Genomic DNA, 25416 nt, shown 5'->3' with positions numbered 1-25416 from the left:
TAAACGCAGAAAAAACCAAGCGCTTCCAGTTCTAGCATTGATTGGTCTTTGAACAACCTACCCCTGTGCCTGCAGCCAACGGTGACGAGCATTCGCTTATTTCAATGCAAGTCACAGCCGACTATGAATACGATGACAGGTTACTACAGAAATGTGTATAAATACGCATGCCTGGATGAGCTGCTAACCTGCGACACCATCAGAGTCTGCGAGACTGTCACTGGAACACGTAATTGAAACTGCACACTACGAATAGAGATGTTAACTTTTAAAATGTGTGTACAGCTGAAAATAAACATAACAAATTTAATAATTCTTTGGATCAACAACATTTTAATACACCGCTTGTACTGGACATATAAACTTTGTACAATTTGTACACTAAGAATTTTATTAGAGAACTGGGCACATTACAACTGTGGCGGGTGTTATCAAATAAGATGCTGTTTGACGCAAATTTTATTAATGATATGTTCACATAAGTATCTGAAATAAAATAACATTCTTCATGTACTGGTGTTTCATTCTTGAAAGAAAATTTGCAACTGGTGTGAGAGCATGTACAACAACAACAACAACACATTATTAAAAAGTTCCAAACTTTGACTGCTAATACACTGTTTTCTCCAGAGTCTTTTATAACATGAAGCACAAATCTCTAACAGAGTTCAGCAAACCATTCCTTAGTAGGATTTCAGGATCTCACAGGAGGCAAGTACGAAGATGGCTGTCTTCCGCCATCTTCAAGCCAATATTTATTTTACAAATATATAACAATAAATTCTGAAATTTTTATTGCCTTTATCTTTGCGAGTTCTGAGGTCTTTATGGCAATTCTGATTGATGTGATAAAAGTGGCATTTCAAAGGACCTGGTACTCTCATCTTCAGGACAGAATCTCAGATCTATGGCATAGATGTTCAGACAAAGTCACCAGCAATGTCTCAGAGACAATGTCTGTTTACAGTTTGGATGATAATAAATAAGTAATTTGAAGTCTGAATTCAGAAAAGTTGTTTAAGGACGCTTTCAAATTAAGTTAAAGAGAACACAAACTGCTCAAATTTTTTTTTTATGTAAATCTTAAAATAGCAAACATAAACACTGCAAGTGAGAGCAGTTAATTTCTTCATTTACTGCATATTCACAGAGCAATACACCAGCTGGTGGGCTCGTCCTCTCACATAAGAAAATCACACGTTACTGCACAATCCAATCATCTGTCCTTCCTTCCTCCATCATCATGGTGATAACTTATCACAAGGATTTCTGAAACGTCAGTAATATTCTACCAGACTACACCGCGCTATAACCCAGAAGACAGCCATCTTTGGACTCAGTGCCATGGAAACCGCAAATACTACTTAGAAATTTAAGTCTGTAGTAGTTGAGCATGATGTGAAATACAAACTCAGTGGATAGAAAGGGACAGAGGTTAGATTGCCATAAACGTTTAACTAAATACCAAACTAAAATATCAGCCAGGCCTTAAATTTTGAGAGCAACTGATCATATGACGACTCCTACGGCATCCACCAGGACACGGCAATTTCATAAACTGATATATCTTAATATTTTTCATAATACGTGGGTTGCAGAAATTCTTGTTTCTAATTAGTAACAATTTCCATGTAAGACAAGAGCTTATTTTATAGCCTGGGATAAAATTGCAGGCAAGTACCAGAACACACATTTTATATTGTGACTCCAACTACTCTTCAAAGATTTATGGCAGCTTCGTGGCCACAGAAGAGTTACAAGTTCATTGGGTCCCAGTTGTAAATGGGCCCACAGCTTTATTATATCCGTGTCCACCGGAAAGCAGAGACCACAAGACTCACTATTCGCACAATTCTAACAGTTGAGCGTATTACAACATTCTGACTTTTAACACTAAATTAAATAATGGGTACATATTAAAGTTATTACTTTTGCTGTTCACAATGTTTCTCTAGCAAACGACACCACCTTCACCTGGAGGCATCGCCATATTCTTCAGAGAGTAATTATAATGTCAGACATTTCAACACGAGTATGTACAAACACTGTGTAAGAAACTAAATGTATGTATTCACATAAATACAGATCACAAACCAAGTAACAGTAATGTAATGAACCATATACAAATGCCTATATATATATATATATACACATCGTCATTCACAATCATCCTATTGCTTGGATATTTTAAGAGTACAGATTTCACACATTTCCAGAGAAATGTACTGATGATACCGCTGTTTTAGCCTTTCCGCCCATACTTCTAATTTTAAATATATTTTGTTCCATTGAATAATCTCAAGAGGACTTGGGAGCAACCTTCAGCCCATATCCCGTGAAGGCCGAGTGTCTATTCGTACAGAAATTAAGTAATAAATAATAATAATTATAATACACTTTCAAGAACAGGAACTGGAGAAGACAGTTTCCGCCATACAAAAATACGCGCAATATCGTAAGACAGTTTTTATCTTGTAAATAAAATAACAGTTGCAATTACGTAAGTATTACTGAAAAAGTTCTGAAGGAAACACAAAAATAAGAAAGAAATGAGGAAATAAAGAATATCAAAACATTTGTTTATGTTTTGTTATGAGAAGAAATACTTAAAATGTAAAAATCTGTTTGTAATTAATGGAACTATACTTAATTACCATCAAACAAAGATGAAGAATACAAAATTAATTTTGAAATTTCTAGCATGTACTCAAAGAATTAATTTTGGAGCTGAACTGCACCTTCATAAGATTTTGGCATCAATTAAATCCTGAGACATGTACTTCCAGTTCTGAAATCCATCCTCTGTTCTTAATGCAACAGTCAGAGGGGCACAGCTGAAATCCTGTGATCCTGAAACAGTGCTTAGTAGCAAAGCCCACGACCGCTGATGAAATGTGACATCGCTCCTAAGCCACTTTCATTTCAATGAACAAAGCATTTGTAATCTTTTTCTGTGCAAATTCCTAAAACAAACAAAAAAATCTGCACTGCAGACATTTTAACAACTGGGATGGCCGTACAACATTGTCTAGAGCTAATCATTTCAAAGCTTTACGAATACTGGCAACGCACGTGTTTCTTATTCTAGCCATCTACAAGGATGATTTCAATTTCAGTATAAAAAGAATGGTCCATCACACATCACGTCCATTCAGAATTGGTAACGATTCCACAAACATTTTCAATTGTCTGATTCAAGTGTTTCCTTCTTACCTCAAAGGTCGCAGCAAGTCCTGATGGCCCATGTAGTACGTTTATTTAATAACGCAGAGGAAATTAGTGGGTGGTCCATCCCAAAATGGTGCCAAAGTTAGAAAAATACACATGCACACTCAACACACTTAATATTCCTGCAGATAATACAGTGCAACAAAAAAAATAAATTCCTTGTGATGAGAATACATTCACATATTTAAAGCAAAAATATCTTCAAAGGATGAAATAACAGCAAATATATACTAAAAGTCTGTGATGAAGATTTTACTTTAATTCAAATGGTCCATTAAAATAACCATTGTGTTCTTTTAAGGACATAAACAAATCTCCCAAAAATGTATTTTCAACAATTTTGTAGTTTTCATGAAACCTGCTATAAACATGCCATCTGAGGTCATCCCAACTTTGTGGTATTTTTATTTCTCGTTGTTAGTAACGCGAAGTTCTAAGGTGGGAGCAACACTAATGCCACTTTGTGTAAAACAGTTCAGCTTTCAGTTTGAAGCAAAAACCGTATCTCGCTGCAGGTAGACGTCCGAAACTTGATATGTTGTATGAAATGGATTTGTATGCTAAAAATTAATAAGACTTGAAATGTCTAGGCTACGTTAGCAAACTTTCATTAGCAGGAATCTTAACTCCATGAAGCAAGCAGCCACTCAGCTGGACAAAAAATTACATCCTTTATGAAACCTACAGAATCATCACAATTGACCTCAGTCCAAACCCTAGTTCTTTAAGATCCATTTGAGTTCTACTTAGATCTCCAAGTGAATCTAAGCTAGTGGAAACTGTGGACTGAAAGAATTAATTCCTTCAATTAATTAATTAATAACTATTATTAACTTACAATTTCTGCTAGGGCTTTTTATATAAGTAGGCATCAAGAGGTCTTATTTATTTTATTTCAATTTTACAATTTCTGGGTTTGGACTGGAATGTAATTTTATGAATGTTGGACTTCCTTTGTCAGAATGTTAAGCTGCTGACTGATAGGAAGTGACATACATGAAGCATGAGGCAGATGGCAACATGATGATGGAGTGGAAATAATGGTGTTAAATAGGCGACGTCAGATAAAAGAGACGACGAATTTTGAAGTTGATGGATATCGAGGACCCACTGCACATTTCTGTCATGTACGTGACATTTGAACAGAATGTGTGACTGATGAAGTCTCCTTTATTTACTTCATGCATGGAAGAGGGATGTTTCTGAAGATCTCATTACTTACAAATAGGATGGAAAGGAAGGTCCACCACTTAACAATTATGCGACAGGCAATCCTGACTAAATTCTCCTGCACATAATCCAACCCAATAAATACGGAATTTTTCAACTTGTACGAAGACCAGGAAGGAGCCAGGGTAGCTCAGTCAGTATAGTGACTTACTACGGACTGGACGACCGGCGATTTTTCCTCTGGCTCTGAGGCCCACCCAGCCCCCTGTCCGATGGCTACGAGGGTTGTTTCTCTGGGGAAAGACACTGACCAGTCACCCCTATCTAGTGTCAAGGTTAAGAACAAGCAGGAACTATACCTTCTCTCCCACCAAGCGCCTACATGGCAGCATTACTTGGTTATGAAGAGCAGGGATGTCAACTGACTCAAACACGTCCCCATAATAAAGAACCACCCTCTTCAATCCAGCCAAGTGAACAAAACTGGAGGAATATACAAACCCTTATATATCATCTGAAGAGGTAGCTGAGAGACGTGATGAACCAACCAATGGATGTATCATGTTTACAGCTTTTTTAACATGGAATTATATACCAATCAAATTCTAGTTTAGCGAAATCTGAATATTCAGTATCATTGATGTCCAGCAGTTCTTAATGTTATCATAAGACACATCATTGTGTTTAAAAAACTTAATTTAATCAAGATATTCCAAGACAGAACACTTAATAATAATAATAATTCCAATTAAAAGTAATCTTTTAATCAAAATTAATATACACGATCCTAAAAGACACTCTCAATGACCAACACAAAGTTGTGTTAATGAGTTGGAGTCATTTAGAGGCAGATTTTATAAGTAACATTAGCACTGAGAGTTCCAGCTTCATTAGGAAGGATAATCGTATGCTCCCCTGCAAACTTCAGGTTATATTCATGACCTCCAGTAACTGGTAGGAAATCAACATGGAGTTTGTATCTTTGTCATTCTGACTTAAGTCTACTGAGTTTTCCCTCAGTCCTTCCAGGCAAATGTTGGGTTATCCCTTCAAAGAAGATCACAATCATTTTCTTGTGCATCCTTCCCAATTTACAATTCATAATTATATTACCATAGAAATGATATAACGCAGATAGTTAAGCAGAACAGTTGACTAAATCCATACAGAATAAACAATAGTCCTCACTGTCAATCGTGGAAGGGGCGTGTCCAATTACGAAACTCGTCATAACACATCTCAGAATTTGTGTGCAAGGATTCAGATGGAGGAAGGTGAACGGAAAGGCGTGAAATGAGCAGAGCTACACCCACAGCAGACAACAAACTGCTCACTACAGTGAAATGCAGAGCCCATTATGTGGGTCAGTGACGCCGTGTAGAAGGGAGCTCGGCTGCGACATGCTGCTGCAGGCGGCGCTGTTCCTGGCCCGCGGCAATGTACGAGAAGACGCACAGCACAGAGTAGCAGATCTGGTCCGACTGAAACGTAATATTAACAAACAATAGTCACTACGCAATACACGGGTATTCTTTACTAAATTGGTTCAATAGTTTGAAAATAACCAACCAACTAAATAACTGACTTGCCAACTAACAAACTAATTAAAACTTAGTGTTGCAAACTGAGTTATTCAGATAATCAAGAGATTCCCTACGGCTAAATCACCAAAATTCACAACAGCGCACCACTGGACCAAAGACTGATCCAGCTGAATACAATTTACATCTTTTGCTAAGATCCATTTCAGCGTTTCCCTGTCTAACTCAGGTGAGATTTCAGGTTCTTATGGCAGTGAGTAGGAAGACGACTGTCTTATGGAATGTTGTGTTGTGTACGCTGGTAGAAGTTTACTGATGCCCTAATTATGGAGGTAGCAGGCACCTCTGAAATGTTGGAAGACAGCCTTCCTTTTTATAGGGTTTCCCATTAGTGCGCATTTCTTACACAAGCCTCAAAGTCGTCAGCTCACTGCATGCAGAACGACAAAATCATGCTTTAGAAGCTGTCTTGCTGCCATTATTACTTACACAAAATCACAACTGTTTCATTCCTATGCTATCAGTTTCTGTTCATAATTTATTCAGTGACATCATTAATTCATTTGTTTTGTCTTATTCGTACATTATTTACAATTATAGATCACATTTTTCTAATTAGTAGCATAAAATCTTCACTCTGTGAATTCACTATATATTTTTTGTATTAATTTGCTCTTACCTAACCTAACTTAACCTAACCTAACCTTACCTAACCTAACATAACCTAACCTAACCTTACCTAACATAACCTTACCTAACCTAACATAACCTAACATAACCTTACCTAACCTTACCTAACCTAACCTAACATAACCTTACCTAACATAACCTAACATAACCTAACCTAACCTAACCTTACCTAACCTAACATAACCTTACCTAACCTAACATAACCTAACCTTCCTCTCACAAAAGAATGTGACATGGGCCCTGTAAGACTGACCAAACTTTGTAGCCAATGAACATGTCAGTGTGAGAGGCAAGACTGTACAACAAAAAAAACAACACGCTACTGTACCATAAGCACGAGCCGAGTCATGAAATCAGCTGTGCAGCGCAGCCACGCCTCAAGCAGCACAGGGGTGTCCAACATGCTCCCAGCGCACACTCAAACCACATCTCAGCAAATTAATATTGTATTTCTACAGTACATAAATAAGTACGCTAAAATGTGTACGTATGTACTCTTTAAGGTCTGTTTAGAGAAGCGGGTGGGAAACTTGGTCTCTTGCTCCAAGGATAAAGGATTTTCAAACCAAACTACCAAGGAGAGAAACTGAACAAAGTAACAGGAGCATGGAGAGAGTCATATAATAAAGTCTACTAAAAAACAGAAGAAAGCGGTAATTGGAAAACAAAACATGCACACACACTTGCAACATGAAACCTCCTGGGAGACTAGAAACAGACGGTAAAATAGGAGTGCAATGGATTGTAGGGACACAGAATTATGAACCTGAGTGAAAAGGCTCATAATAGGGTCTGGTGATTTTGTCGTGGTGGTAACAAAGCTTCAGGTTTCATGAATAAAAGAAATGCCATAAGTGTCACAAATCAGACAGTACTTGTGATAAATACATGTTCTGGACACCCCTGTACAAACAAACACAAAATAAAGGAAAGTAAAAACAAACTACAAACCAAAACAAAACAACAGCATGCATTCAGGCAGGAGACCGCTGCCACAGAACGATCCGCTGCGCGACTCTAACGGAAATGACTCGATGGAGATTGAGATTCAGCCCTTCAGCCTAGACAGACACACATCATCAAGGCAGCCCACTTCCGGTTCCCTGTCACACTCAGTCCAACATTTGAAAATAATTTTCCAGTGCAACATATTTCAAAATTCAAACAACGTGAACTGGTCTTGGCACTTTCATACTTTCAATGACCCACACCTCAAAAGACGTCCTCTGTCAGTTGCTGTCATTCAGAAAACAATGTTCTGCTTGAATGTTGGACCAAGTGTAAAAAAAAATTAATGTTTAAAAATTAAAGTGAAATGTGACCTATGTTTGCCATACATTAAAAAGATGTATCTTAGTCAAATGTTCATAAAATCATGTCAGGCAGAATACCGCCAAAATAAACTGGATGTGTCATGTTAAAGTGAATGGACCTCAATGATTAAACTGCTGAGGGGCTGAGATAGAGAATGAGGGATAACAGATCTATAAGATGATTCATAGCCTGTCCACCTTCAATTCGAAGGGACTGAGGCGGAACATAAAAGCAGATTATTTCTGAATTACAAACCAGACACATTAACACTAAGCTTAAGTGGTTCATCTGCCTATGTCTGCATGCAGAAACCACATAATAAATTTTATTGAAATTTGACAGATGTGTGGAAATCAAAAAATATCCTGAATAAGACAAAAATACTGTAATGTAAATACATATATAATGATTTTTTTTAGAAATGCAGTAAGAGTTTATATTAGAATAAAGAAAGCAGATGAACAGAGAATACCACTACTCCACTATATAGCAAATTGATTGCATGAAACTCTTTCAAATTTCACTGTGTGAAACTGTTGTACCAGACAGATCTATTTAAAACTAAAGATCTGAACCAATGTTAAATTCAAAAGGTTGGCACTTGGCCACAGACTGACAATCCAATCAGGTACTTATTTTCTCTCTCCAAGCAATTTCTTAAAATTAGCCACAGTTATTATTTCCAAATAAACAATTCATAACCACACTATCATTCTCATCTCAAATTAACAGCTTTTACTGGCATTACAAAAAACAATTTGATAAAAACTGCATACATGAACTCTGCTCTAATTACAAAACTGAGGACGCGCAGGGGGGCACTTGCGCAACAAGAAAAAGGACCAAAAATTAAAACTGGATTCTTCAAGAAATGATTTCAATTTCAAATGTTGGAAGGTGCTGGATACTTAGTCAAAAGACAAGAATGCAATGTAAAAGTTCATATTGAACAGAAAATGATAAAGGCATAAAATCTGACCTGCTTCGATTAGAAAGATATAATTCATTTTGACAGTGACACAGCAAAACTGGCCACAGACAGATGAAATGGATGACTGCTGTGGATCATCAACATCATCATCATCATCATTCCTACTAACTCTGGGTAAATACAGAGAATGTAGCAAATGCTAATGCAAAGAGGCTTCACTGGGATCAAGCAAACACGCCGAGACATTGGGTGTTACAAAGAACACACAAATGCACTAAATTGAAATAACCAATTCAAGACAAAAAGAAAAAAGTGCTTTCAGACTCTGAGTAAAGATTTTTCTATTTGACGAAGGATTTAGTATTGGGTCCTGCAGTTCATGTCAAAATCAGAAGATGACACATAACTCAAGTATTAAGTAGTAAGAGTTCATGAAAAGTACGATAAAAATTACACTGTCCACTTTATAAAGCAAAGATGAGTTCATACACAAGAATGTAAAGCTTCTCCAGTTGCTATAAGAGAGATACAAGGTCCGAAATGACTGGACTCACAGCTCGTCTGCCATACACAAACAAAACGGAGTTGATTTTTATTTAACGTAGATGTTATGGGAGAGGGGTGATTCATGCGGCAATTTTGAGTAAAAAAATGTCAACACAACATTCGCTCTATTCCCAGCTGTTGCTTAACTATGGATCTTTTAAGACATGCACACAAAAAGTGCTTACTTGCGTGTACTTTGATAGATGGCAACCCTAGAGACAGTTTCAATTGAAGATGTTACCACTTCTAATTCTTAGGTGGATTTTTATGTCCATTGTCTGTTGGTTCTGATCCACGGCGAGTGTTAAACGTGACACTGCGTTGCGGTATAACTAATCAACACTTCATGGTACAAGACGCAGAATCTTATTTCAGGATGATGGGGTACCTTCACATTCTTGAATCACCATTATGAAAATTTCTACATTGGTCATTGTAGTTTAATAACTTGGCCACTGAAATCTCTGAACCTAACCTTGATTTATTTTTTTATGGGGTTCAATGAAAGCAATGGATCAAATTACACGTGAGAGAAGAAATCCAGCCCCAGATCATGGATGCTGCTACTAACATACAAGGACACCCTAAGATGATTCAACAGGCAGCAAATTCTTTGTTTGGAGCGAGCGAGGCTGGACACTAAAAACTGCGACAGTCATTTTGAACAGTTACAAAATGTATCTAATAAAATGTAGCAATAATTCATCTGATAAATATTCTTATTTATTTTTCGCTGTGTGCACGTTAAAACTGCAACATCTCTGCAATGGTTGGAAACAGAACCAATGTTGTATCCATAAATTTACACCCAGAAAAATCCTCTGGAGTGTAAGGCACACCAGATGGGAACAGAGAATAAACACAAAACCTTTGGTAAACTTAGAGAAGAATTCACTAACACCTACAAAATGTACTGAAAGTTTACCAAGTGGCAACGATCAGTAATAACTTTAAGTGGATTGAAGAAAGAAGGGAAGATATTTCAAGCAACAAAAGAAATGAAACTTTTCCTTTCTTTTATGTCAAGAGCTGATCCAAGTGATTGAAATGATTACTGACCGACTGTTTAGAAGAAATGAACTGATTGGAAAAACTCTGACGTTATATTTTACAGACAATGTGAACACAAAGAAAGATTTATAATAAATAAATATAAAATCTCAGATATAAGTAAAAATTATAACAAAGTAAAATTTCTAACCCTTCAGCAAGGCAGATGGATGATGCCGATCTTTTGGGAAAAACAAGTAATTAGTGATGGAACTTGGATTTTTTGTGCAATCCAGAAAAAACTGCAAAAGTTTCCAACAGAAAATTCCAGAAACTTTGAGACTGAATGAAATGTGAATGTCAAAATAAACTCTCTTCAAAGTACCGTCACTATTACACAACAAATTCACGGTTCATATTGCCCTATTACACCACCGTGCCTTTTAAAACTAGATACTGTTATTGTCATTCTGAACTATGTGATCTAATCATATATAATCACCAGATTCATACTTAAACTTCAAAACACATGACTTACTGAACAATGCATACTAACAGTGCTGATAATTGCACTGAAAATGATGATTATATGTAAATAAATGAATGATGACACCAATAACCAGTTTTAAAATGTACAACGGCGTAATGAAGTGATATGAACTGTGAACTTGTTATATAATAGTGAATACTTCAATACTTTGAAGAAAGTTAATATTAACAGAATCAAAATTAAAGACCAATGCATGCAAAACATCGTGCGCATTTCCACAGAGCAAGATTGTTAAAATAACTTTTGCCAAAAAACAAAGTTTAACATGGGCACCTTCAACAAAATTGCAAGACTGTACGACTTCTTCAAGCTTCTGAAACTAAAATTCTCTTTCAAACATCCAATTTTGAATCATTTCAGGGCACTCACATCAATCTAATGACAGTACAGAATAAAATTGTATCCACGCATGCTAAAGACACTGGAGGCGAGTATAATTTTTCACAGAATCAGTCTGGTTACGCAACTGCCAGACCTTGTATATACAACATGATCACTATTACATTAACGCACAAAATATAAAAATGGCCCGACACTTCTGGATGTCTGTTAAGAAAATCATACCAGAAAAATGCAACGTAAAACTCACCATGGAAGACTTGTACTTGCGCTGTATCATCTGCCTTGTCTTTGGATCTGTGGGACAACAAAGAGCATCATTCATTAGAATGCGTTCTGAGATGCTCTGAGATATATACGTCTCTTTTAAAAAAAGACTATACTACATCTACAAATTCTATGTTTCTCCCTTCTATGAGCTAACTAGTCTGTAAACATGGGTGTTGTTAAGACTATTTTTCTATAATTTCTGGGAATACTTATAACTCATAAATGTTGAAATTTCAATTGACAGATGAAGGGAAGAATTACCCTGTTTTGACACTTTTTAAACATTTGTGCCATGAAGTCTGTTCTTATACAGACACGACTATCTGACAGTCTGTTCCTGCAACAGCTGTAATGACAGCTTTTGAAGCAATTACAAATTTCGTTTAGTAAGATTTGAGGTTCTCACAGTGGTGAGTACAAAGATGACTGTCTTCTGGGTCATTCCTCTGATGATGGAGGCAGCAAGAACCTATGAAACGTTGGTAAACTTCTACCAGACTACGCAGCGCTACAACCCAGAAGAAAACCATCTTCAAATTTAGTTTCCATCTACATCTGAAGACAGAAGATCATTAAAAGTGTACTCAGCCTCCATCAACCGCTGGTATGTAAAACGCAGGAGCACGATTAAGAGAATTATACTGTGGTCCAATGATTGAAGCAGTAAAATGTAAGCTTCCTCTAGATACGTCAGCATATTTAAATGGGTACATTCACCCATCACAACATTTAAACTTAATACAGCCCCAGGCTAGGCCTTCTCAATATGCCCGTTCCTCTGATTCCCATTTGCATCAACAACATGAAGCTCCAGTACAACACCAACAAGCGTTCAAGGCTTCATAAGATTGTTTCTTACTCACTGTATTCCTCCAAGACAAAAATGCCGCCCTTTTGGGTAAAGCACTTCCGAATGTGGTCCAGACGCACAAAGAACTGTGAGAACAGAGAACACATTTTATGCCTGTCAACTCGGAGAGATTTTAGGTTACATTCATGCAGCAAGTGGGTACAACCACAGAATGAAACATCAGCATCATGCAGTGAGAAGTTCACAGCTGCCATTCTATACATTGATACTGCGCGGAAATATTTCGAGAAAAAGTGCCTTTTTTTTTACACAGAATGCTTAAAACTGTCTACCAACCCAAACATTTGGCACAAAAGCTTCAGCATGGAGCTACGGTCTGTAACTTTTGAAGGTGTATAAGGAGAATGGGTTGGATTGCCATGACAAACAGTTTTGTTGTACAATAATTTCCCACAGGGTAACGCTCACATAAATTATCAAAATGTTCAATGTTAACATGGGCACACAGACCAACTGTAAGATAATGGCCTAAAGTGTGGTAAATGTAACTTCTTCATGTGGTTCTAAAGACGGAAATCAAATGGTTAAGGTCTGGTAACAAACACATTTCTTTTCATCATCATCCTTGGCTCTATAGCCCTGTGTGGGCCCTGGCCTCCTTCAAAAACTTTTTCCGTTCTTCCCCATTCACAGACAATCTGTTTGCCAGTCCGCCATGAATGAGTCCATCCGGCAGTTGCTTCACCTGATTTCATTAACGAGTTGCCTTTTACAGGGTGGGGCTGTCAGATTGAGGGTCTTTGAGGGAGATATTAAGACCTGAAAGGGAGATGGAGACAGATCATGGAGAAAACTGCATAATGACGAGCTTCGTGGCTTCTACTCCCCACCTGATATTATTAGGGTGATTAAATCGAGGAGGATGTGGTGGGTGGGACATGCGGCATGCATGGAGGTGGGAGGGGTGTATACAGGGTACTGGTTGGGAGGCCTGAAGGGAGGAGACCACTTGGAACACAAAGGCGTAGGTGAGAGGATAACATTAAGATGGACCTCAGGGAGAGAGGAATTGATGGAGTAAACTGGATGCAGATGGCTCAGGATAGCCTGGTGGAGGGCTGTTGTAAACACAATGATGAACCTCCAGGTTCCATAAAGAAAGTGGGCTATTTTTTGACAAGCCGAGTATACAACAGACTTTTCAAAGAATGTCCTGCATCACAGAGTAAGTGAGTGAGGGGGATTCTTAACAAACAGCAAACACCGGAATCAACACCGTGCGGAAGTTTCCAGTACAACTACCTACTCCTATAGTCTACACTCCAATCCTGGTATCACACGACTTGTTGTTCCCAGCTGCAAATGACAGCTTCAAGATGAGCCTAAGTAGATATACTACAGCAGGATCCTGTATGAGTACCACAAAAAAAACTGGCACTGTTGCTTTCAGAGTTGGTTCAGGAAGATGCAACATTACAAAGAATGATGAGAATGACAATGAAGAAATTTCAAGACAGATATCACTGTTAATTAAAAACGTTTTTAGTTATCTATGTACAAAGGCATGATCATGCAGAAAATGTATCCAACAACTTTAAGAAATGACCTAATGCGGAAAGTGACTGAGTAAATGAGAAATGATTCTTAACTTTCAGGAAAATAGTGAAGTAAAGTTTGTCCCACTGTACGCCATGTAGGCGCTTGGGGGGAGTGGAGGTATGGCTCCTCTCTTCCTTGACCTCGACACTAGATGGGAGGTGAGCGGTCAGCATCACGCCCCGGCCGGCTTTACCCCCGGGAAAGGACCCCGGTACCCATTGTAGAGGAGGCTGGGTTGGCCCCAGAGCCGGTCTGGACGCAGAGGCTAGAGGAAAAAATCCTCTGCCCCCCGTTGGGGATCGAACCCCGGTCGTCCAGCCCGTAGCTAGTCACTATACTGACTGAGCTATCCCGGCTCATTTCAGGAAAATAGTATCAGGGAAAAATTAAGAAGTCTGTGCCAAAATATCAGCAGCAGAGAACAGAACATAAATTTGATAAGAACTTTTAGCAAAACTGTGGGGGAAGAACAGTAAAATGGTGTTGAGATCTGTCTTGCAGTATAACACAGAAACAAAGCGCAGCCTCGAGTGGAAAAATCCAGTCTTTGACAATATGAATGTTGAAGTCTAATGTAATTAATGTACTGGTCTGCCATTTTGAAATTCAGAGTTTATTCCACTACAAACCTCTTCCTACACAACTGTCAACTAAGCATCTGTCTTCTGGTTTAGAAATGTTTCAGGTAGCTTATCTGGCACAACTTCCATATCAAATTCCACCTAAATCTGTCCAGTGGTTCTCAAGTTGAATCTTGCAGACAGTGGATGGACAGGCGTAGATGACCGACCAGCCCTACATGTGTTCATTTCGTACACTTCTTGCAAAAAATGTATAATAAAAGTTTTGGAACATCCACTCACATGATCTGGCCCATGCAACATTTGCATTCTCCCTAAACAAAGATTCTGTTCGGAAAAGTCTCATATTGAATCACTTGACAACATTCCACACAGCGTGATCCCACTACGGACAATGACTTCTTGCAATGTTTCCAGTCACAGCTGCCATATGTATCCATTACATGGCGTAACAACTGACCGAATAACTCATTCCAGCAGCTGACATTAATAGAGCTATTCAGAAAATTCTTTGTTGTTACAGAGTCAAAAAATTCACTACTAACACCACAAAAGTGTTCAACTAGACTGAAAATATATTTCCTTAAAATCCATATTGCAATCACGAATTGCATTTTCCTGTTGTCTTGAAGATCAGTATACGGGCGACAGTAAAGACACATGAATCTTACTTAGAGTTTCAATCAACAGCGTTTAAACATGAGAGTAATTTGCGACAAACTGCACGTATGTGAGTGTGCCAAGATGATTACCTGTCTCACAAGAGACTGCATATCACCAAATACTTGTTTAGATATGCAAGTTATATCTACTAATTTAGCTGTGCTGAGAGTAATGTACAGGAGATAAACGTTTATTTGCAACCGAGGAGAGAAATCAGTCCTGTTCGGCGTGGCTCGCCTTCACGAAGCAAAATCCATGGCCGTCCTTCCATGTCTAGATATGAGACTTGTGAGAGAATACATTAAACTTCTTATATAATGACAGGAAGTGCTCCAAAGTAACTCTCCATTGGGCTACCATGGCCTTACAAGTCTGCTCTCAAAACTACTTACATGTGCAAGAGCACCTCTCCACAAGAGTTACTGACGGTAGCTCTAGACAGTTTTACTTTCATATGTAAAATGCACCTTTGTTTATATATTTGTTTTCCCCCAACATGCGACATCTCCAGTTCAAACTGCTTCATTTAATTACCATAAATATTACTTCAGGAGACTACAAACTACGAATTTATTTAGATTTTCAGTCAGTGTTCAATGCATATATGTCACCTTTCAGGGATTAGCTGCTAAACCCTGAAAACTGATGTTATCTTTGTTATGAATTTTCTCCACTCATTTGTTATACCGACTCCTCTCAGTCCAAATATTTTGTAGAAACTCAATCTTTATTCTTTCCTCAGAGAGAAAACTGATTAACTCTTTGAGTGTGAATAGTTATGACGAGTTTTGTGCCAAAGAGAAGGATGGCATTGAGTGAATGGCTCATCGAACGCAAGAACATGCCACAATAGAAACATTTAGGCTACATATCTAAGACTTGCTTTATCCCCTCACTCAATGCATGTGATATCTTAGTGTAGAGTTTCAACCCTTTGAGGTCCAAATCATTTGGGGTTATTTTTAAAACTCTCATGACTCACTCTAATATTAGACTACAATATTATTGAGCAAATATCAGTCTGACACAGGATCCGTTCTAAAGTCCATTTATTTTTGCATAAGCAATTTAACAAAATCAATTAATTTTGTTTAGAACTCGTTCTGACACTAGACTGGAATGTGAATTTTGGACTGAGCCTGACAGAGGACCTCAAAGAATTAGTTAATCTACACATTGGGACCAATACAAACCCTAAACACTCAGAGTAACACAACTACTGACCACCAAGACATGCGACAGCTACGTGCATATACTGCTAACAGAACAAAGAAGCAAGCAGAATGAGTATTTTGCAACTACAGACTAGTGTGGCATAGGAAACTTGTGAGATGGTCTGTTCTGAAACAAAACTTCCGCACTGTAATGTGGACTGGGAGTGCATGTCATGCTACCAGGTTGTCACATGTGAGAATTCTAAATTTCACAGCAATAAATTCTACGTGGATGAGGACGACTACGGGACTAAGCAGACCAACACAGTGTGGCCACAACACCACTCAGTACCTCAAAATCCTGGCACATCCACCCGATCAATTGGATGCGTGGAAACATAAAAATAAATGTCATTAAATAAGTATCGGAGAGAGAGAAAAACACACTGTAATTGTAATGTGATCACCCATCACCAGATTGCAGTTGTGCTTAGTACGTGTGGTGGTGTCTATTCCTTTCATCTTTGTTTAGTTTTCAAGCTCAACCTAACCTAAAATACAGCAATATGCATCCAAGGACCATCTCAAAAGTTCCTAAGCTTTTAATTTGTTACACAGTAAGAGTTTTGTGTGAAAATATATTTCCTTTTGTTTTGTATTTCCCACTTGCAAGATAAAGAGAGATAAAGAGAGATACGACATTCAAAGAAAGTAAACAAAAAACTGAACGTAAAGTAACAGAAAAAGTTAAACGTTAAAGAGCATGACATGGAGCGGAGTGGAGAGCATTCATGCAGAATGAAAACACCGAATCAAAAGGAAACAAAACATAACCTAGAAATAAAACACTACTACCTTCCCACATGAACTGAGGGAGGTTGCGGGAAAGACAATGTTAAATTAGAAGGGGAAAATTCACCACTGCAATATCTTTTAGTATAAGTCATAGAAGAAAAACAAACCAAAGAATGATCAATAACGATAAACGACGAGTTACGACTAACGGGCAAGGGCATGTCTCTTGTAAAGAAACTTGACCATTACAAATAGTAGTAGGAAAGTTTTGAGAGGTCCTTGCAGTTACAATCATAATAATAAAACACATCCAACATCATCATCATCAGTATCATCAGTACATACGGACAGAAGAGTTGGCGCTGGCTGCTACTTCATGCAGGTCAGATCAAGACAAACTGATTGTAACTTGACTTTGCGGGGAATTCTTTCAGCAGACTTATTGGGTACAAGAACGTTGGCTAATTTTTCCAAACCATTGTTAGGTCCATGTTGTTCTGATGCCACTGTTAGGGCACTGCAGATGCAACATGGCAATAGGAACACAGATTTTATAGGTCTTTACAATGAATGCTGCAACAGTACACAGGAAGTACAATCATCAGGGAGATGACCACAACTGGGTAGAGATCATTACAGATAAAACACACACGCTGGTAACCCCCTTCTCCTAGGGTGACACGCAGGGGTTCAGCAGCCAGCTGTGTACTAATGTGGCAGATGGGGTCTGCAAAATACCCTGGTGAGATGAATTACATACAAAGTCATAAATTATCATGACACTTGCGTGTCTTGGTTCGCAATTCTGTAAGGAATAAATTACACAAATTTGAGTTTTGACATGCAAATACACTCTTTACGTCATTAGTGTTTGCTGCAAAAAAATGAATGTTTGGATAAAGAATTTTTCGGACTAAGTTACAGAGATATCCGTCTTCTGGGTTATTGCGCTGTGTAGTCTGGTCGATGTTAACCAACGCTTCAGAGGTCATACTGCCTCCGTCATCAGGACGGAGGCAGTATGACCTCTGAAACGTTGGTTAACATCGACCAGACTACACAGCGCAATAACCCAGAAGACGGATATCTTCATACTCACCGCTGTAAGAACCTCAAGTCTTACATAAGTTACAGAGCTTATAACAAAATGTACGAAATCCTAAAATTAATGCCAACATTACTATGAAACACAACAGAAGTCTACAGTAAGTATTTTGATTACATTGAAGATATCTACAGTATTTTTATTCATTATGATTTTATGAATAATTGTGAGGAATCAGGAATAAGTGACTACATAAATATCCTTAATAAGCATTTAAATTACGCAATGCACTCGATTCTCCGGTGCATTTGCATTTCATCAGGACAGACCCCACTCTGCTGCACACTCTGTCCACATGCCAACTCTTGTGTCATGACCCTGATCTGCAAGGAAATGTACGTTCATAATGCAAACAGTGCTGTCAATAAGGTAAATGTTAGGCTTGCACTGCAAATGTCAACCAACTGCTGACCTCTACGCCCAAACGCTTCATTTTTCAACAAATAATTCATTTATAAGTTGGCACAACTAATGAAAACAAAATTAACTGCAGAACAGTTTTCTTGTTCACCTCATCTCCAAAATACTTAATTATAAGTAAGATTGTAAATATAAAGGCAGAAAAACCCAACTTTAAGCTCATCTTTCTGTTACACTAATTATCCATTCTCTAAGGTATATCTAATATACGTGACTCCTGGTTTTAAGGAAGACACTTCTACTATAATGTTTCAATTTAAAACCAGCGTTGAATGCAGAATCTTCTGAACACTAAGCTAGTATGTTAATAAGTGGACTCTCAAGGCAGCACTAACCTGGTGTTCAAAAGGTCTAAGTTTAATGTCAACTGTTACTAAAGATTCTAAGCAAAAAATTAATCAGTCAGTATAACAACAAACACACGAAGACAGAAGTACTGCCAATTTCCAAACCTGTGTGTACAACAAATATACCTCAGAAAATGGACAGTGCCCAACAAAATAAATTAACCACTGTCACAAACCTTCATAAAATCTTCTTTCTAATACTTTATTGATCAATCCTCTTCTCAGGCCATAAACTGTGCTGATAACAATATAGAAGCAAGCATCTTAACACATTCACTGCCAAAATCAGAGATTTCCATTCATCAGAGGTAATTTAAAACTGCAAAGCTTTGAAATCTATCTTTAAACTTAAAATTATTTTAGGAAAAATGGGATAAGCCACAAAAATATGTTGCTTTAATAGTCTTTTACATGTCTACACATTACACACAACATTTTTTCTCTCTCCAGTCCCTCTTATTTATCACATTGCTGTTTTATAAATGCGACAATATTTGGCCCACGTGTGTTATGACAGTTTTGTGTTGCTTTCCTATGAGGACACAGCTGATACAAGAAATCGAGCGCTTCCTTCCTGAGTTCCACCGAAGCAAGAAATTACAAGTGCCAACAGTTGACAAAACTGCAGAAATTTGAATGACAGCAATTCTGATACAGACATTATTCCTGAATCAAGTTTATCAGAATCATCATCAGAAGACAATGGACCCATCTGAATGATAAGACAATTCATGTCAGCCAGGAATTTCTGAAAGACTTCATCACCCGACATTTCCCTTCCGCAGCGCAATTTGCAGTCTTGACAACCACGACATGATACGGCACCTCGAGCATTTTATAACCAACAGTCTCATGAAGAAACTTTTCACCAAACTAATTCAAACGCACCAACAAATTAAAGCAGAGCTACCAAAATGAAGCACAAAACACTGGTGTAGTCAACAGCAACAGGGCACAAACTTACAAAAATTAAAGAAATTTCTCATGTTTATTCTCACTGGAATTATATTAAAATTCAAATTAGAGAGGTTCTAATCAACATGAGGCATAATACTCATACCAATATTCTCTCAAACCATTTAATCTCATTCTTAGATACCTTCACTTCAACAACCAATGTAAATACTAACACTGATCACTTTTACAAAATTCTACCAGAAGATGATGTCTCTTTTGATGTTGTCCCATGTAGTCTTTTAGAAATACAGTGACATTTCCGAGGTGCTGACTAACTTCATCATCAGGTTGCCTTGATGATGGAAGCAGAAAGCATCTCTGAAACATCAATCAACTTATATTAAAACTACATGATGCAACATCCCAGAAGTCAGTCACGGACAGAGATGCTACTGCGAGAAACTGAAATCACACAAAATCCAGCCTGTTCTGGACATTCTTGTTGAAAGATTAAAAATGAACTATATTCCTGAAAAATACTTTCTCTTTATGAGGATATGCCACCAATGTTTCCAAGTCTACATTCCAGGAAGAATTACAACGCACGGTACAATGGCTCACAGGGTGCGAATGTGCACTGGGATATACACTTGAAACATGGAAATTTATGATGGGTGAATGACACCTTGGCTGAGACAGTGAGGTTCCTACCAAAGCCCTTTGAAGGGAAAGCCTACCATGTTTATCAGGCCAATCACTACATCAGCTTCCAACTTACAGAAGCCCTCTTGGACAAAAATATCAGTATGTTTAAGAATAATTTAAACTGAGGTGTTCCAAAGGACTTTGATGAAGAGATAACATCACGGGAACTTACGTTTTGAAACACCCAAGATATAAATGTCTTCAACTTCTGATACAAGCAATTGATAAAATACGGGATCAAAACTCTACACAGTACAAACTAGCGAAGCCCTGAGGAAAAGGGCACGTACGTCAACAGCGAAGCCAAATGTGTCACTCATTATACAGGGCACAGATTCTGCTAATCGTTATCTTTCCGATTGTCCCGTAATGTAAAGACAATAAAGTGGCCAAAGAGAGCATTCTTTTACCTTCTGCAGGGTGGTTTTCAGTTATTTCATTACCCACTCCAAACTCTACAGTAGGTCAAAGAAAACATTCCAAAGACTACATAATCGACATCATTTCATCACTAATAAATACGCAGTGATCGAGACACTATTTCATCTTCCTCTGACAAGTCTGATGTCTCACCATGAACAGTCATACCCACACCACCTAAATGGACACGTAACAAGGATCTTGAATGTCAACTGGACGGCGAAAAGAAGAATTATAAGATCATTCACGATTCTTCCATAAAAGGCGACACACAGCAAGCCACTGTATAGTGCGATAACTCAATAAGAATATCAAGATAGAAACAATATTTCCCTATGCTCCGTGCAGAGTTTGGCTGCATCCTAAAAGCTGCTATACACAATACCGCATCCTCAAATTCTACCAAAATATTTTATTTTCTCTCCCAAAATTGGTAAAATATTTTATTTCTTCAGATAAAACAAAAAGCACCCACGGTCTTGGTATTTAACGAGAGGTGAAAAATTTAATACTTGCAGTGAATGTGTTAAAACACCACAATTTATTAAACCATGATGTGGCTCATATCCTCAGACGACTTCTATGACTTACATTCTCAGTTACTTACATATTTTATTACTCAATTCTCAGCCATGAAACTCATCTGTGTTTCTGTTGGTGAAACAATGTAACAGATGAAAAACTTAACTTCCCATAAACAGCGGACAGATCTGTATAACAAAGTATAAACTAATCCTCTGGTGAAAATATTCTTGTCAGTTCCTCGAAGTTCATTACCACAGAATGAGCGAGTGAGAGAGGTCAATCTAATCCACACCCTCAAAACTTATTTCTCCAACAGCCATTATCGTATTTCATAAGTATCTTGTGCGGTCACATTGGAAGATTTCTCTCTCAAAACTGCACAAGCATTTTGCAGTCCTTCAATGTCAAGGACACCTTAATCTCCTGATTTTAATATCTTATCAATATCTACATAAATCCCAGTTCCGAAAAATCCATTTCAATGAAACTTTCGGTCTGCACATCGACACTAGAACAGATTCTGCTGCCGAATTTGATGTCAAGATCCTCATGCATTACCAGCATGCAGGCAGTGACGCTCCCTTTGCCTCTATCATAATGGCCAACCCCCAAAATATTAATCACAAAAACACCGGGTAAAAGTGCAAAGATATAAAACCACATCATCATTCTTGTATCAGTGCAACCACTACAAAGAAAAATCTTTCCATCCTTGCAGCGTCTTCCTACAAGTAGCATTTCTTTGGGTTGATACCATTAAAGTATGGGGGATTCTAATAGGAGTTTACTGTTTCGACACATTCTTTCCACTTCCTTCTACAGTGCTATATTGATTCCTTTTACTTAATCACCCTGATATTACTCTATAGACTAAATCACAAAAAATATACTCTGTGACACAATACAAATAACTGTGAGTATTTTATTTTCCTGCTTTGCATTTGAAAGCCCTATATTTCAAGTCTTGACTACCAAAGTAGCTACAATGGCAAATATTTTTGGTCTCTCCAGGACAATGGTAAGACGGTACCTTCAAATAGCGAGTGCAGCATACAATTAGAAAATCATGTGTATGAATACTGTTCTCCTTCAGATTATAATTGACACTACGTAGTCTGAGCTAACGTAAAAGCATCAATAAATAAATTATAAATAAATAAATTCAGATTATAAATTGGGGACAAAATCGATAACTCCTAAAAACAGGCAGGATAATGAAAGATCCCGTATTCAACAAAACTGCATAAATTTCAAGTGTCAAGACTATCCACCTTCTTCTTACAAATTGCAAGGCAGATATGGCCATATTATATGAATGTAATAAAAAGAAATCACAAAATAAATACGAGTAATGCCTTGAACAGTACAATTTTGCACCTTAAATCATGTGCAGGATAATACAATTTGTTTTTGAATTTTCTTTTATAAAATCAATTGGTTGATTTCAAAATCTTCTCATACTGGCCCCCACCCCCAAAAAGAGAAAAAAATCCCCTTTATCCCCTGAATCAGTTAATACGACTGACAATGACTGAAAGGGGAAAGAAGAGTGCCCTGGAAGAGGCAAATCTGTCGTCAAAATTCAACAAACAAATCACTTTGGAACACTGTTCGAAGTGTTCTTCTGTCCCATCTTCAGCATCAGAGGTCAGCAGTTTTGCACGAGGGGTGACACACACAATGCGCTGCACACCATTACCTTGCTGTTTGCGAAGAGCAGACCAACGCCCTCCATGCAAACCTGGAGCAGACCGCCTTCTCCTGTACGCATGTCCTGAACAGGGAATTCCCCACCCAGTTCCACGCCTGCCAACACGCCGCTCCCACGAGCTGCAGCTCGCTCCATTGCCTCTTTTATGGCGTAGTACAGTTCCTTGCACTGCAAACATGAAGAAAATGTCAGGACCTCTTCCTTTTGCAATAATCACTACTGTGTGAGAGTTGCATACAATTGTACAAAGAGTTTCCTTAGCAACTGACAGTAATGCATGTGCTCGAGAAACGTTTCTTACGGAACACGAAAGCTGGCCACAGCATTGAGCTGAATTATCCCCACGAGTAAGCCTATGTCTCAAGTGGCTTCTCTGATCAAAACAGTAAAAATATGTAGTCTTGTACAAACCGACATATGTTTCGCATGTGTTTACTGCCTCCATCCTCAGTGACCTGATGACAGAGGCAGTAAACACCTCTGAAATGTCAGTCAATTTGATTGAGACTTCATGATGCAACATCTCACACTAGCCACTATAAGAACCTGAAATCTTTCTTTAAGAAAAAGCAACAAACCACAAACTAAAAGAACTGCTATCTGTACATATCTGAAGTCAAAAAGGACGTAAACTTAGAATTATCAAAAAAACAGAAACATTTACAAATTTATTGCCAACCCTGTTGGAGGTGAGGATTAATTTTACATAAAAGCAGCCATAAATCTCATACCACAACAGTTTACCTTCTTTGTGTAGTACTTGTGGAGTTGCGTTTGTCCTCCGTTCCGTCTCCAAAGGCAGAGAACTTTGTTTTTTGGGCTGTATGTCATATTAACAAGACGTTCAAACCACCAACGTTCAACGATAGTTCCATTAACAGAACGTAGCACCAGGCCATCCTCTCGCACTTCTAGGAATAACAAATCTCCTGATGCGTCAACACCGGCATGAACTGTGAAGCTTTGTCTATGCACCTGACGTGAACCCAGGGGTTTCAGGTCAATGTCGTTACCATGCTGTAATGAGTATCACCACGCGCTTAGCTTCGGGTGTAAGAAGTAGGTCACCATGCAATGCACAAAGTAAATGGTATTATAAGCAAGATTAAACTCCTCTTACACAGGAGCCCACAATCAGCTTATATCTTGAGCCAACTTAACCTGCTTATACTATTAACCTTTACCACCAGTGTGCCACGGATTAGACACGGTCCACTTGGCGAAATTCTGCGGGAGCACATAACTAGAACGTTAAAATCCAGAGTAAAAGTTGAGCCAGCGCTCCGTATGTCTGGGGTTCACATCCTCTATTCTTGTGCAAAAGACTAATATCAACATTTGAAAGAACAAAGTCAGTAATATACTCTAATCCCTCTTTTTGGTTATCAAGACAGCATTCCCAATCAAAATTCTGCACGTGTTTCTTGTTTATTCCATCTGACTTCTGAAGGTGACATACCCTAAAAGTAATAAAAGAAGGTATATGAGGCGCGGGGAGGGGTTCTTACCAAATTGTTGATCTGGTCAAGGAGTTCATTCACCTCCTGACTGTACACGAGGCCAATGTGACTTTTACCCAGAAGTCGCCGCACCTTGCGCTTCAGCTCAAACTTGTTCACGTTCACCATCACCATTATCGCCACCAGATTGTACAGCATTGTTGACAGCAGACGGTCCTCGTCGTGTTCAAGACGCTTGCGCTCTGTGTCACTTAGAGAGTTGTACCTGAGGCAGATACAAGATGACATTGCATGCACCTTCTTAAACGTGACAGCAGTTAGAAAAATGCTGAGAAACCCAAAGGGGTATTTTCATTCACATAAAATCAAAATTATAGTACTTATAAATTGGTGTCAAAGAAGCAGTGTCATATATCTCACTGATCTTTGTTCTACCCACGTATTAAAGGATATAAATCACGGCATTTTTCTTCATCATACTGTTTTTCTTGTGTACTAATACTGAGCCAGACTCATGGCAGTGGAAGGTAAAAGAACTGTCCATCAGTCTGAACAAAGTTCAGACAATCTTACAGCTCCAATCACTGCTATATAGTCTGAACTACTGAAACAAGAGTTGCTAAAACTATAAATAAATAAATAAATAAATAAATT

General features: G+C 38.1%; 1 protein-coding gene across 17 annotated transcripts in view; it reads right to left on the bottom strand.

The window, feature by feature from the left end:
- Positions 1-428: 428 nt before the first annotated feature.
- Positions 429-25416, bottom strand: part of Rab3-GEF (Rab3 GDP-GTP exchange factor) — a 92338-nt gene continuing 67350 nt past the window's right edge. For 16 of the 17 annotated variants that reach the window (XM_087357606.1, XM_087357621.1, XM_087357620.1 and 13 more), the window contains 6 exons: positions 24811-25027; positions 24047-24319; positions 23291-23470; positions 12433-12505; positions 11550-11596; positions 429-5879 (listed from right to left, as the gene is read on the bottom strand). In XM_087357606.1, the coding sequence (XP_087213732.1) occupies positions 5763-5879; positions 11550-11596; positions 12433-12505; positions 23291-23470; positions 24047-24319; positions 24811-25027 (907 nt within the window). In that variant the 3' untranslated portion in view covers positions 429-5762. Of the gene's footprint in view, positions 5880-7580; positions 7691-11549; positions 11597-12432; positions 12506-23290; positions 23471-24046; positions 24320-24810; positions 25028-25416 lie in introns of all 17 variants that reach the window. The other variant, XM_087357615.1, reaches the window with a different exon arrangement.

The sequence above is a fragment of the Zootermopsis nevadensis genome, unplaced genomic scaffold (genome assembly GCF_977971745.1).
Source record: "Zootermopsis nevadensis isolate Lab colony 2312 unplaced genomic scaffold, Znev_1.0 Znev_ptg000028l, whole genome shotgun sequence".
Classification (NCBI taxonomy): Eukaryota; Metazoa; Arthropoda; class Insecta; order Blattodea; family Termopsidae; genus Zootermopsis; species Zootermopsis nevadensis.
The sequence above is the reverse complement of the archived record's forward strand: the minus strand, read 5'-3'. Positions and strand labels throughout refer to the sequence as shown.